General features: G+C 35.0%; 1 protein-coding gene across 2 annotated transcripts in view; it reads left to right on the forward strand.

The window, feature by feature from the left end:
- STK31 (serine/threonine kinase 31) overlaps window positions 1-14,675 on the forward strand; it is a 76,270-nt gene that overhangs the window by 27,407 nt on the left and 34,188 nt on the right. For both annotated transcript variants that reach the window (XM_049642923.1, XM_049642925.1), the window contains exons 9-14: window positions 176-291; window positions 2,667-2,826; window positions 5,622-5,744; window positions 9,431-9,610; window positions 11,667-11,783; window positions 13,102-13,221. In XM_049642923.1, coding sequence (XP_049498880.1) covers window positions 176-291; window positions 2,667-2,826; window positions 5,622-5,744; window positions 9,431-9,610; window positions 11,667-11,783; window positions 13,102-13,221 — 816 coding nt within the window. The remainder of the gene's footprint in view (window positions 1-175; window positions 292-2,666; window positions 2,827-5,621; window positions 5,745-9,430; window positions 9,611-11,666; window positions 11,784-13,101; window positions 13,222-14,675) is intronic.

The raw sequence follows: 14,675 nt of genomic DNA on the forward strand, positions 1-14,675 counted from the left end.
TTCAAACCCATGACCCCAAGATGAAGAGTTGCATGCTCCACTGACTGAGCCAGCCAGGTGCCCCCAAATTTTTTAACCTTTAAAATTTTAGTTATGCCTTAAAATCATGTAAGTGACAGTAGAAATACAGTTTCCTGTTTAAGACTCACTAAGATGTGCTTATTTTTTGTTGCAGCAAGAGAAAGCAACTACCATGGATTTGACTAAACATTTAGAAAGCACTCTGAAGACTCGTGTAGGTACCAGAATGAAAAATCTGGCAGCTAAGGTTGAAATACTGAAAGAAATTAGGTAGGTTTTTTAAGAAGGACAATTTAAAATAATTGCTAATTTGTTAGTGCTTTATTTAAATTGTATGCCCACCATTTTTGCTTTGAGACTTAATCTTTATATTTTTATGCCTCAAAGAGAAAAACTAAAACTCCTGAGATAAATTTTATAGTATTTTTGTCAGCATTCCTTTGTCATTACATGTAGTTATATTCTTAAAAAAAATTTTTTTTTGAATGTTTATTATATATTTTTTGAGAGGGAGAGAGAGAGAGAGAGAGAGACAGAGCACGAGTAGGGGAGGGGCAGAGAGAGCCAGAGAGAATCCGAAGGAGGCTCCAGGCTTGGAGCTGTGAGCACAGAGTTCGACGCGGATCTCGAAATCACCAACCATGAGATCATGACCTGAGCCGAAGTCAGACCCTTAACCAACTGAGCCACCTTGGCGCCCCCACATGGAGTTATATTCTAAAGTCATCTATGAGAGTGAAATGTAAAAATTAACACAAGTTCTAAGTGGTAGTTTGATGGGAAACTACTAAGTCCAGTTGGAGTTCTTAGTGTTATTTTCAGGCTTATACTGAAACTAAAGATTTCAGTAATTTATTTCATTTTATTTTTTAATGTTTTATTTATTTTTGAGAGAGAGAGAGAGAGAGCGAGAGAGACAGACAGACTGCAAGTGGGGGCGGGGCACACAGAGAGGGAAACATAGAATCTGAACCAGGCTCCAGACTCACCAGGTGCTGACAGCTCAGAGCCTGATGTGGGGCTTGAACTCATGGACTGCGAGATCATGACCCAAGCTGAAGTTGGGCACTTAACTGACTGAGCCACCCAGGTACCCCATAGATTTTGGTAATTTAAATACTTAATAGTACTCTATCTAAAGAAAGAAAAAAGTGGTTTTCATACAGTCAGAAAAGTAGTCTTCAGAAGAAGAAGAAATTGGTAAGCAAGTCTTGTACACAGTTTATTTGGCTTTTCTTAGACTCCATATATGATTTATGTAGGTATTTTATATTAATAGAGAATAGCTTTATTGTTGGTTAGTGATAATTTGTCACCCTGTTCTGGAATATGGAAAAAAATAGTTCTCAAGACAACTTAGTTCCCTTTCCAATCTACACAAAGAACTTAAATCAGTAATTCATTTTCTCATGTACTTTCAAACACTAAGAAGTTGGTGACCTGAATTAATACTGTGTGTTGGTGTTTTGTCCAGTAGAAATTTATGTACTCCGGTATAAATCCATCAGTTGTCATCTGGTTTATAAGCCTTTAGATAGTTTGAGTAATTTTGTCCTTCTAGAACCTAATCAACTTTTGATGCACTACCAAAAATTAAGTGGCTACACTGGCACAGCTGTGAGTCAGACTTAGGACCAAAATAATCCAATAATTTTAATCCATCTTTGAGGAAATAATGTGCTGTTAGAATGGTGGCAGTCTAGTTGGAAACTAGAGAAAAGAATATGGATGGGCCTCATTGGTTTTGCTAACTGGCCTGCTTCTCCAAATGTTTTTTTGTTTTTTCTTTTTTCAATTCCACAAATGCTAATCTGCATATTAAGGTACAAGGACTATGTGGCTGTAGTCTTGGTAAGCAAGATTGGCCAAGTCTAACATTTTTAAGGAAGTATTCAGAAATCTAATTGTAGACCGAAATTTAAGGTCTGTTTGATATCATTTAAAGTTCTGCAGACTTCCAAAGTTGTCCTTTATGTAAAGGTTTTTTAACAAGTTTTATTTGCTCTTTTTCTCAATCAAATATTTTTAAGTTTTTAATGTTTGTTTATTTTGAGAGAGAGAGAGCACATGCGTGTGAACAGAGGAGGGGGAGAGAGAGAGGGAGAGAGAGAGAATCCCAAGCAGGCTCCATGCTGTCAACACAGAGCCTGATGTGGGGCTTGATCTCATGAACTGAACAGTGATGTCATGACCTGAGCCAGAATCAAGAGTCATATGCTTAACTGACTGAACTACCCACGTGCCCCTCAATCAAATGTATGTTTAATTATAAGTTATACCAATTATTTATGATTTTACATAAGGTTTTAAAAAGTACCTCTTCATGTTAATGTTGTACGTAGTTACTTTAGACCATTATTATTTAAGTGTAACTTCTTCCCACATCCATTAAAAAAATTTCTTTTTTAAATGTTTGTTTATTTTTGAGAGAGAGAGACAGAGCATGAGCAGGGGAGGGGAGGAGAAAGAGGGAGACACAGAATCTGAAGCAGACTCTAGGCCTGTAGCCTCATCTGGGGCTCAAACTCACCAATGGCGAGATCATGACCTGACCTGAAGTCAGATGCTTAACTGATTGAGCCGCCCAGGTGTCCTGAACTTAAAAATGTTTTGATCTTTTCCTTTTTGCTTTTGTTTTTGAATAGACGTGTCAACATCAATGTTCGTTTTGGAAATGACCTTTCAGATGCTTTGCAAGTGTTAGAGGAAGAGTGCTTTACTAACCCAGCTTCTTTGACTGAATTAGAGAGAATTTGGGCAGAATACAGTCTTGCTCAGGAGAACATACAAATTTGTGAAAATGTGGTAGGTCAAGAATTTTTTTCTGTTATGGTTTTATTTGTTGAACATGAGATATCTTTTGAAAAAGAAGAAGGATTGTAGATACTGTAGTGCTACTTTGTATGAAATCTTTAATTTTTATAGCATGTTCATGTTAATTTGATATCTTTTATTGCCTTATTAAAAAAAAAGTAGGATAGATAATGGTGACTGTGGATAAAGCGTCAAAAAAATCTTTTCCCCTTTTGCATGAGAATTTGACCTTTGGATAATTCTCTTTCTGTTCCCTTGGTAATTTGATAAAATGATAATTCATGTTACTAGTTTAGATAAATAAAACTTCCTAGTTGGTAATTTATATCTGGACTTGAGCTATAAAGTACAAAGAATTGGTGGAGGCTTTTGCAACTGGGCATACCATCCTTGAGGGATCTTGGAAGCTATGCTTATAAAAGATGGTGGCTTTTGAGGGGAGTGAAGCTTGTAAGCCAGGGTGACTTTGACACTTGCTAATGTATCTTGTTTTTGGGTCTGATTGGTGTCTTTTAAGCTTCAGTATTCAACTCTGCCTTACTATTAAATGCTATTAACGCACCCCTTATTTAGAGGTGATTATTTGTGGGTAGGGGAGGGGTATGGAGAATGGATTATTTCCTATGAATTCTTTATTAGCATAGGTACAAGTATATTTATTTCCTCTCACAGTTTTCTTTAGTTTATCATATTGAGCTGAACAGAACTCCTTGTTTTTCATGTAAAGATAATTCACCACAGTCATAGCTTTCCAAAGTACCTGTAAGCTCTATACTTGTGTTTGGAGTTGCCCTGTTGTAAGTATTGGTGATTTCTGCCTCTGGGGATTGTACTCTGAAAGTCTTCTTCCCAGTTCATACCTGGGCTGCCCAGTTGGCAACCTAGCTGGCTCTCAGTTGAGAAGTGAACAGAATCACTAGGCCTTTGGAAATGTCGGGGATGTTTAATTTGGAGAAGCAATTATATTTGTGTCATTTTACATATTTGACCGTAACTGATTAATTCTGATGATGGAAGAAAAAAAAGTGGCAGAAGCAAGAAGTTTTGAATCTCTATGAAACACAGGTAGTGTTAATAGGTACTTTATAAACTTTTTCTTACACTTACTTTTAAAAGGACATTTTTGCTCTTATTTATAAATGAGGAAATTGAGGCCCACGTAGCTTAAGGAAATTGCTGAAGATTACTTAGCTCTAAGTGTTAATATGGAATTTCAACCCAGGTATGTCTGACTGCAGAGTATATTTATTCTCTCCCCATTTAAACTGTATCATCAATATTAAAATATTTCATAATGTATTTTCATGTAATAAGATGAATAAGAACTGTTTTTTAACTTTTGTTTTTCTGGTTTGAGCATAGGACAGTGATTCAAGACAGAAAGGAAGAGGGCTTAATGTAGCTCCAGGACTTAGTATTTTAGTAGAACAAATGTGATTTTTTTATTAAAGTGATATATGTTTCTACTTATTGCTAATATTTTCAGGACTTACTTTTAGGCTTCATTGCCCTAAAGCTCATTTGATAGGCCGAAGAGTGGATTATTGGATAAATACAGAGTCATAACTGCCACTCAGAGTTGCCATTTTATTGCCCTTATTGAACTTAATTTGGGTCTTAGTATTGTTATTTTCATTTATGTATTTGTATTTTTGATGAAGAGATTCTTTTCTTTAGTCTATAGAGCTATAAAATGGTCTGATTGGGTGGACACAAAAAATATTCTAAAATTCAAGCTTTAAAAATTTTTTTAATGTTTATTTATTTTTGAGAGAGAGAAAGAGAACACAGCATGAGTGGGGGAGGAGCAGAGAGAGAGGGAGACACAGATCTGAAGCAGGCTCCAGGTTCTGAGCTGTCAGCACAGAGACCAATATGGGGTTTGAACCCATGAACCATGAGATCATGACCTGAGCCAAAGTCAGATGCTTAACTGACTGAACCACCCAGGAACCCCTAAAACTAAAGCTTTTAAGTGTTCATGCCAGATATTGTTATAGGTAGCAAAGATACAGATTTGTTTAAGACATGATCTTCTCTATCCTTCTTGGGTATGGGATAGATATACAAATAGTTTCAATATAGTTTGATAAGTACTATAATAGAAATCATGTATGGGGTTCTTGGATATCTCTATCTACCTAGGCAAATTGGAGGTTTTACTATGGTGGAGATTAACTGAATCTTGAAGGATAAGTAGATGAAGGAATTGAGGGTGGAATGGGAGTAGGAGGGAGGTAGTGTGTAATTAATAATAGAACTTGTATAATTTTCTTAAGAAAAACAAAAATTTCATTGTTGCACAAATAACAGGAAAAATTAGCAGGATTGTTAAATAACTTATTTCTAATTAAGGGAAAGAACTCTGAGTTTGGCGATCTCAGGAGAGATATAGTTGTCTTTTTTTGTTTGTTTTTGAGAGATTTGTCTTAAAGGCTACTGTGTTTGAAGAACATAATGTTAAATTTTTTAAAATTAATTTATTTATTTTGAGAGAGACAGAGACAGTGCAAGTAAGGATGGGCAGAGAGAGTGGGAGACAGAATCCCAAGCAGGCTCTGCATTGTCAGTACAGAGTGCTACCTGGGGCTTGAACTCATGAAACTGTGAGATCATGATCTGAGCCAAAACCAAGAGTGGGATGCTTAACCGACTGAGCCATCCAGGCGCTCCTATAATGTTAAATTTTATTCACTTTAAGAGATAATTTTTTTTAATATAGGTCAGTATGTAAAAAAAAAAACCTGATGTATTAATGACGGTTATTCTTTGTTTTCTTTTTCCAGAATGAAGTGAGTATTTTGATTGCCAGAAGAAATGAAGTACAACAGAAGCTGAACATGGCAGTAGAAGTTTTTATTCTGGAAGTAGATGAGTTACCTCTTAATAAACGCTTGAAAACATTGCAGGTTAGAATTCAAAAATATATTATATATACATTAAAATACGTTTATCATTTGAGAGGTGAAATGAGCATTTACCAAGAGACCTCAGATAGTACTGATGGCTGCTAAATTTTTTCTTGTCTTCTTTGATGAATTCTGATTTTTTTAATAAAATTAAAATTTTACATTTATCTATTTAATATTTATATATATGTGTGTGTGTCTGTCTTGCAAATAAGGTAAAATGGTCAGACACATCATGCTTGCTAGAGCAGCATTCACTGGGAAAACTCATAGAGACAGAAGCAGTAGCAGGCATGTGAATCCCTGTTTTTAGCAGAAAATCTGGTAGGGTCACGTCAAGAGTTACAAGAGTCCTGATCCTTGAGTTTTAGGGCTTTTAAGATCCAGGATTAGGAGCTAGAGTATAATAGCTATAGGATGTTATGGAACTTTGTCTTCAGCCCTTTCTCTCCATCCTAGCAATGACTTTAATTTGGAGTTAACGGGCATGACAGTATTATCATTCTACCTATTAACATAATTTTTCTCCTCACTTATTCCAATCTTTTTTTTTTTATTGTCTCCTTTAATGATGTTTAAAATTTTTCTCTAAAAGTCCTCAGCCTTTCTTCATTTAACTCCAGGATGTTTATTTATTTATTAAAAAATTTTTTTTTAATGCTTATTTGTTTTTGAGAGAGACAGAGAGAGAGAGGCAGAGAGAGAGAGGGAGACACAGAATCTGAAGCAGGCTCCAGGCTCCAAGCTGTCAGCACAGAGCCTGACACTGGGCTCAAACCCACGAACCATAAGATTGTGACCTGAGCCAGACTCAAATGCTTAGCCGACTGAGCCACCCAGATGCCCTTAAACTTGGTTTTCTTTTTAACCACTATATAACTTTGTTTTTCCCTTGTGGTGTTAAAACATTGTTTCCTTTAATAATTCCTATTCCACCTTTTTTTTTGGTTAATAATTGCTTTGTAGATCTTTCCTTTTTCCCATCCTTTGTTTTAAATTAAATGTCTTTCTTAGACAACATGCTAATGGCTCATTTTTTTTTTTTTTTTGAAGTTTACTGATTTTGAGAAAGAGAGAGAGAGAGAGAGAGTAAGCTTGAGCCGGGGAGGGGCAGAGAAAGAGGGAGAGAGAGAGAATCCCAAGCAGGCTGTACACTGTTAGTGCAGAGCCTGATGTGGGGCTCAAACTCACGAGCTGTGTCATGACCTGAGCTGAAATCAAAGGTCGGAGGCTTAACTGACTAAGCCACGTAGGTGCCCCAACTAATGGATCATTTTTTAAAAGAATCTAATGTATAAAATTATCTTTTGATGGGTAACTTGATTTATGTATTTGTAATTACTGTTTTAATAGAACTTATTTCTGTAATTATTTTGTATTTTTATCATGGATTCTTTTTTTTCCCTTCTTTTCTACCTTCTCCCCCTATATCTTAGAACATTCTCACTTGCCTGTGGTGTGTCTTCCTCCTCTGAATTTCCCTTTCCCAGATCGGGTAACCAAACAACCACAGTTGTTTAGGATTTTAGGCACAGAGTGTTATGGGTATTGTATAGGATAACTCAGATAAAAAACTTTAGAGTTATCGCCTCATTCTTGTTTTATAAGTTGTTGGTATCTTTTGATTTTTCTCTGTGTATGAAAGTATTTTCTCTAAGAGTGCTTTCAAAGAGGTCTTTGTGGGGTTGATTTTTGTGAGGTATTAAATGTCTCAGGATATCTTATTTAAACACTAAAATAATTGCTTACATTTAAGCACTTTAAACATTTGTTTAGTTGGCTATAAAATATTAGGTCCAAAGCCCATTTTTCCTTCAAGCTTTTGACAACAGTAATCCGTTGTTTTCTTATTTCCATTGTTGTTGGTATCAGTCTGCCTTTTGTTCTGTGACCTTTTCCCTCACTGGAAACTTTAACATTTGCCCTTGACTTTGTTCCTTAAATTGCACTAAACATATTTAAGTTTAGATTTAATCTGAGTAATTTAGTCTGAGGTTTTATATCTTTCTTTAGGAAATATTTGATAAATATTTGATAACTATTCCTCCTTTCCCCCCATTTACTTTTTCTCATTCTGAGACTTCTGTTAAATGGAGATTTAACAGAATGTTCTCTACATATTTTAATTGTTAATCCATTTTTTTCTGTTTTTTATCCTTTTCTGTGTCTTTTTGGAGGTATCTGAGGAATCCTTGACTTAACCATCTAGCTCACTAATTGGTTCTCTAGCTGTATCCTTTTTGCAGCTTAACCAACCCATTGTGTTATTTATTTCAAAGATTATTTTTTTATTCTTAATAACTTCAGTTGGTTTTTGTTTGTAAATAATTGGTTTTGCTTTGTATTTTCAATATTTCTTTTTGTTGAGAGTATTTGTTATGCTTGTTTTGAGTTCGTGACTTTCCTTTTTATAAGGTGACTTAATTTGTTATATTTCTTTCAGAGTTCTTGTTTTATTCACACATTTCACCCTCCTCTGAACCTCCTTTCAAAGATCTTATATTCCCTTTGAAAACTATAAGCTGTCTTAGTTTTGTGCTGTTTTGTAGGTATGGGATAGGGTGGTAGAGGGGTCCTAGGAAGGGGTGAAAGTTTGGACCATAACTTAAAAGACTTCGGGTGGTTTAGGGAATAGGATGGGATAGTTTGTCAGAGCTTCTAGGGTTACAATCTGGGTTCAGATACTTCCTGTTGGCTTTTCTTGTAGAGGATCTTACTGTTCAGTGGACCTCCCAGTCCCTCTGCCTCAGCCACTAACTACTGTTTTCCAGGGCTACTACCCTTGGGTGTAAATGCTACCAGGTATTCATGGGAAAAGAGAAGAAAAGTGTTTAGGAGTGGGCAACTTTTCTGTACTGGTTATCAGTTTTTGCCTCATCTAGGTTCCTATACTGTACTTGTATAAACCCATTGCTTCTTGCTTTGTACTTCTGCTTTCTGGTGTGAGAGAGAAGGGCATATGAAGAAGGTTTACTTTTCCTACATGCTATTTTCTGTTGTGGTGCAGGCTTTTTCCCACTTTGCAGTGATTATATTCATTGTTTGCTAAGCACCAACTGTCTTCTGTCTTTCCAAAGGTTTCTTAAGAGTTTTGTGATAAAAATTTCTGGGACCTTTTAAGTTTTCCTCTTGCTTCAGTGACATTTCTAATTTAAAAAAAATTTTTTTTTTAAAAATTGAGAGAGAGAGAAAGAGACAGAGCATGAGTGGGGAAAGGGGCAGAGGGAGAGAGAGAGAAAATCCCAAGCAGGCTCCACACTGAGCATGGAGCCCAATGTGGGACTCAATCTCATGATCCTGAGATCATGACCTGAGCCGAAATCAAGAGTTGGATGCTCAACTAACTGAGTCACCCAGGTGCCCCTCAGCAACATTTTTAGAGTTTGATTCCTAGAGAGAGCAACTAAGCTCTAAGGTCTCATCTAGTCCTTTAAAAAATGCTTTTTAAGTACATGTATATGTTCAGTGTCTTCCTTAATAGAATTGTCTAACTTACACTATTATAGTCCAAGTAAATCACCTTCTAGGTAGTTTTATGCTTTCATACCTAAATTTTTGTAAGTTTTATTTATAAGATTCTCAAGGACTGGGATTCAACATACTACTTTTATGTCTCACAGATTATAATACAGTGTTTGAATCCTAATATGAAGTTAATAAACTTTAATAGAAATATCTTTCTGTAGGATTTGTCAACCTCTTTAGAGGCAGTATATGGAAAGGCCAAAGAAGGGGTGAACTCTGAAGAAATACTTAAGAAATTTTATGACTGGAAGTGTGATAAAAGAGAGGAGTTCACCAGTGTTAGAAGTGAAACAGAGGTTTCTCTACAACGTCTTGTAGGATGGTTCCAGAACACTGTAAAGGTAATAAGAGCTCCTGCCCAGTGGTGGTGTTGGTGTTGCAGCATAAACCAGGGAATGTGGGCTTTTTAGGAATAATTTTTCAAATATAATTTACTACTTTTCTGAGGGAAAAAGGAGGAAAGGGATTGAGGAGAACAGGGCTGGGGTGAAGGAGTGAGGGATCTACATATTTCTATTCTCTAGGAGTATATATGAAAACAGCTTCAGTAAGCTGTTGTGGGTATAAGACAGTATTACTGGAATTTATTACAAGTTGTAGTGTATATTCTATAGCTGTAGTGTAACTGTATATACATGTGTTTTAGAGGGTAGTAGAGCTTTCTCTTCGTTTAGTTTCCTTTTTAGCAAGACATGTTTTAACATTAGTTGACTGACTAGTCATGCTTAAGATATGTGAATTGTTTGGCAGTGTTTAAATCTTTTCCATTCTAGAGATCTTAAATACCTTAAAGATATCTGAAATAAGTGAAGAACACTAGTCTTAGTTGATACTAGATATTAGAAAAGGTGTTTTGTGTATCATTCTTTTTAGTTCTTATTTATTACTGTAAAAACACCATGTAATTTTCTAAAAGCTATGGGGGCATATGGTTTTGTATAATGAACTCAGAAACCTAGTTAAATTTCAGCCTCATTTTGATACTGATTCTCTGTTTTTTCTGTTCTTCTGTCTGCTTTACAACCTTCTCAGCAAGGGCAGGGACATCCGTGGTGGCATTTATCTGTGTGAATGATTTACAAATATGCATTTCTAGCTTTGTTTTGGAAAAAAAGTCTTTAATCTCCAGCTACTTCCAGAACTCTTCATTTTTGGCACTTCTTAGTAGATATATTAGTATAACTAAGTTATTTCTTTGTCTTCTTATGTTATTGATCAGAATTGTCTCTCTGATTAGGTTAACTTTCACTTACCCTTTTCTTTCATTTCCATAGCTGTTTCCCAAATCCATATCTCCATAATCACATATCTGAATCTCTGAAATCAAAGTGACTAGTTATGACCTTTATGTTCTATAATTTGGGCCCTTGATTTTATTCTGTTTAACACTTTATTTTAATAAAGTCTATTTCCTGATAGAAAATACCTTTGTTTTCCTAATGAGATGGAAGTCATCTGGGTTTAATTTTTAGTTTTTAATCTCCAGATTGCTAAATACTTAGCAGGTCATCACCAAATACCAGGTATAATTATAGGCCTTTTTTATTTGAAAGGCCTGACATTGTCTGCTTACTGTTTATCTGCTTTTAACTTTTCACCTGAGCACTTAAGTTTCCTACCAGTTTTTTGTTTTTTGTTTTAGATAGTGTGAAAGCATGTGTGTGCATGCGTGTGTGTACATGCACTTGGGGGAGGGGCAGAGGAAGCGAGAATCCTAAGCAGGCTCCACCCTCAGCATGGAGCCTGATGTGGGGCTCCATCTCATGAGATGGACTGTAAGATCATGACCTGAGCTGAAATTGCGAGTTGGTCACTTAACTGACTAAGCCACCCAGGTGCCCCAAGATTCCTACCAGCTTTTAGTTAGACTGCTTCTTTTACTTTCCCCTCTCCCCCCAAATCTTGGTCTTATTTCTGTTTGTTTGTTTCTTTTCATACTTTTCCTCTGTATTGTCCTCTTCTGTCTCTTAACCACAGATTATGTTAAAAAAAAATCTGTATTTAGTGTGTAATATGTGTGTACTTTTTTTTTTAATGTCTATTTATTTTGAGAGTGAGAGTGTGCATGTGAGCAGGGGAGGGGCAGAGACACAGGGAGAGAGAGAATCCCAAGCAGTCTGCACAGCCCAGCGTGGGGGCTCAGTCTCACAAACTGTGAGATCATGACCTGACCCAAAATCAAGAGTTAGATGCTTAACTGACTGAGCCACCCTGGTGCCCCTTACCTTTTCTTCTTTGATGTGTAAGTTTTGTGAGGGTAGTTTATCTTTCTTGTGTATCCTTACTTCTGCCACATTGCCCAGTGCATAGGCTAATGCTCTGTTCTAGGTATAAGGACACAATACTAATTGAAATAATTAAATGAGATATTTCATGTTTTAATTTTTTGCAAATGAGGCTTTCGATCTCTCTGTGGAAGAACCACTAACTTCTGAAGACACAATTGGTGTTATTGATGAAATTCTAGAGAAGACTGAGTCAAGTGTCTGCAAAGAGCTGGAGCTATCTCTGATTGTGAGTATTGTTAGTCTTTATTATTGCTTCCTTTGAAGCAATATAGTTTCTCTTCCTATTTAGAAAGTATGAAGACTGATCTTAGTTTTCTTCTTATAGACCTATTTAAAATAGTAACACTGTCAAGTTCTTTTTTTTTTTTAACCCTGTCAAGTTCTAATCCAAGTTCTAGTCCAAGAACAATGCAAACTCTTATTCTTCCACAGAGTAATATTTTCATTTAATAGGACTTTTCACATTAAAAATAAAGCCTAATGTTTAATTCTAGGAAAACTCCTAGGAAATTAATTCTAGGAAAAATTCTAGGAAAATTGTTCTTAATCTGAGTGTATCAGCTTTCTGTGTCATTTGATTCTTGGGTTTATCGTACTCAAAGAGAAAGACTCTTTAGAATTTGTGAAAAATTGAAATAAAATCTGGGAGAGCTTTCGAAGTATATACACAAGACTGATTAGTATCTTCCTTTAGGTACTGTGTATGTTCTGTATTGCTGTGCCAAGTTAGAAATTAGTATAACTCCTCAAAAGAGCATTTTGTAATGTTATTATTGCTTACTGGGACTCCTTCCCAGTTTTTCAGGCGGCTTACAAAAGTCTCATTGGTTATGTTGTTCATTTTACTTATTTCTTTTTTACCTCTTGCAACCTTATTCAGATTAGCGTTAAAAAATACATCTATGTTACTATATTTCCCTATTTTCAAATAGTCTGTATTTAGAAGGTTTAGTCAAACTTTAATTTTATTATTTTATTATTTTATTGTTGAAGTATGATTAATATATAGCATTATATTAGTTTCAGGTGTACAAAATAGTAATTTGACAATTCTGTACATCACACAGTGCTCACCAGGATAAGCTTAGTCACCGTATGTTTATTTTGTAACATTATTGCAGTATTATTGACTATGTTTTCTGTGCTGTACTTTTCATCTCCATGACATATTTATTTTATAACTGGAAGTTACTTCTTTGTCAGACTTGATTTTAGAAGTGTTTAATAGATGATTTCTAAAAATAATTTAAAGTGTTGAAGTTCTGTTTAGTTCCTACATTTAATGGAGTGGTATCCCTGATTTCCTTTAGTACTACTCTAGAAAGGTATAGGAATAATAGTGTAATGGGAGCAAAATTTCCTATATGAACATCTTTGACATCAATCTCTCTTTTGCTTAGAAAAAGATACATGCTTAAGAAATACTTTGAAATAGAAATTTCTTAAAGGCAACATTTTAAAGTTTATTCATTGTTATTGTAGGTTTAAATTATTTTGGATACTCTTTTGTCAGTAATTCCATATGTATGATTTATTTCACTTAGGAGCAAGGTGATGCAGACAAGGAGATCATTTTAAATACATATAGTCAAGTACTACAAAAGATCCGTTTAGAGGAAAGGCTTATCGCTACAGTACAATCCAAGTACAAGGACAGTATTGAGGTTGGATTATGCTTTATTTTTTTGGTCTTATATATTGATGCTTTGAATTTTTTAGGACTTAAGTTTTTTTTCAAATAGTTTAATATCCAGTGTGTAGGTAATTATTTATTATTGCTAGGAAAACAGTGTAGCCATTGTTAGCTGATTTGTAATTAAATTCACCCTACAGTGGAAATAACAATTTAGTTGATAAAAAATGTTGAATTTTTTGATTGTTATAAATCTTTGATTTCCTTGTATTCTTTAAAACCTAACCTTTACCACATCTTCTTTATTAATTCATTAGTTGTTGGACATTTGGGTTCTTTCCATAATTTGACTATTGTTGATAATGCCACTATAAACATCAGGGTACATGTGCCCCTTTGAATCCCTATTTTTCTATCCTTTGTAGAAATACCTAGTAGTGCAGTTGCTGGGTAAAGATGTGGGGGGGTGTATATATCCATAGACACATATATATGCATAGACACACAATGGAATATTAGTCATCAAAAATCATGAAATTTTGCCATTTGCAATGACATGGATGATGTGGATGGAGCTACAGTGTATTATGCTAAGTGAAATAAGTCAGAGAAAGACAAATACCATACGATTTCACTCGTGGAATTTAAGAAACAAAACAGATGAACATAGGGGAAAGGAAGAAAAAAGAAGAGAGGGAGACAAACCATAAGAGACTCTTAACTATGGAGAGCAAACTGAGGATTGCTGGAGAGGAGGTGGATGGGTGATGCACTAAATGGGTGATGGGTATTGAGAGAGCACTTACTGTGATGAGCCCTGAGTGTTCTATGTAAGTGATAGATCACTAAATTCTATTTCTGAAACTAATATTAAAACTCTGTGTTACCTAAGTAGAATTAAAATAAAAACTTGAAATTTTTAAAAACAAAAAAGAAAGAAATCTGTGTCAGGATCTGTGAAGATCCCAATTTGGTAAATCAAAAAACAAAAACAAAACCAAAAAACCTTATAGTTAGAATGATACTTTTGAGGTTTAAATCTGTATCATTGGGGTTTAACATTTCCCTGGTGATGGGTATCCAGAACATGGATAATGTTACTTGTGGTAATGTTACTTATGTTTAAACTTAGTGTGGTTTCATCTGTGGGACTAAATTAGAGGCAGTATGTAATATTCAACTAAACTTGATGAGTCCTTGCTCTATTCTAAATGTCTGTGTAGAATAAATAATCAAGAATAAAAAAATAAGTATAATGGAGACAAAACAAAAAAAAAACCATTGTTATCTTTATGCCTATACAAGTTTACAGTAGAAAATTTGCTAAAAACAGAAAGATAAGGAGAAGTAAAAATATCGATTATAATCCCCTTGACTAATGATCAGTGCCAGTTTCAGAGTATTTTCTTTTTGGATGGTGACTTATACACACACACACACACACACACACACACACACACACATATGTGTGTGTGTGTGTGTGTG

The sequence above is a fragment of the Panthera uncia genome, chromosome A2, assembly GCF_023721935.1.
Source record: "Panthera uncia isolate 11264 chromosome A2, Puncia_PCG_1.0, whole genome shotgun sequence".
Lineage (NCBI taxonomy): Eukaryota > Metazoa > Chordata > Mammalia > Carnivora > Felidae > Panthera > Panthera uncia.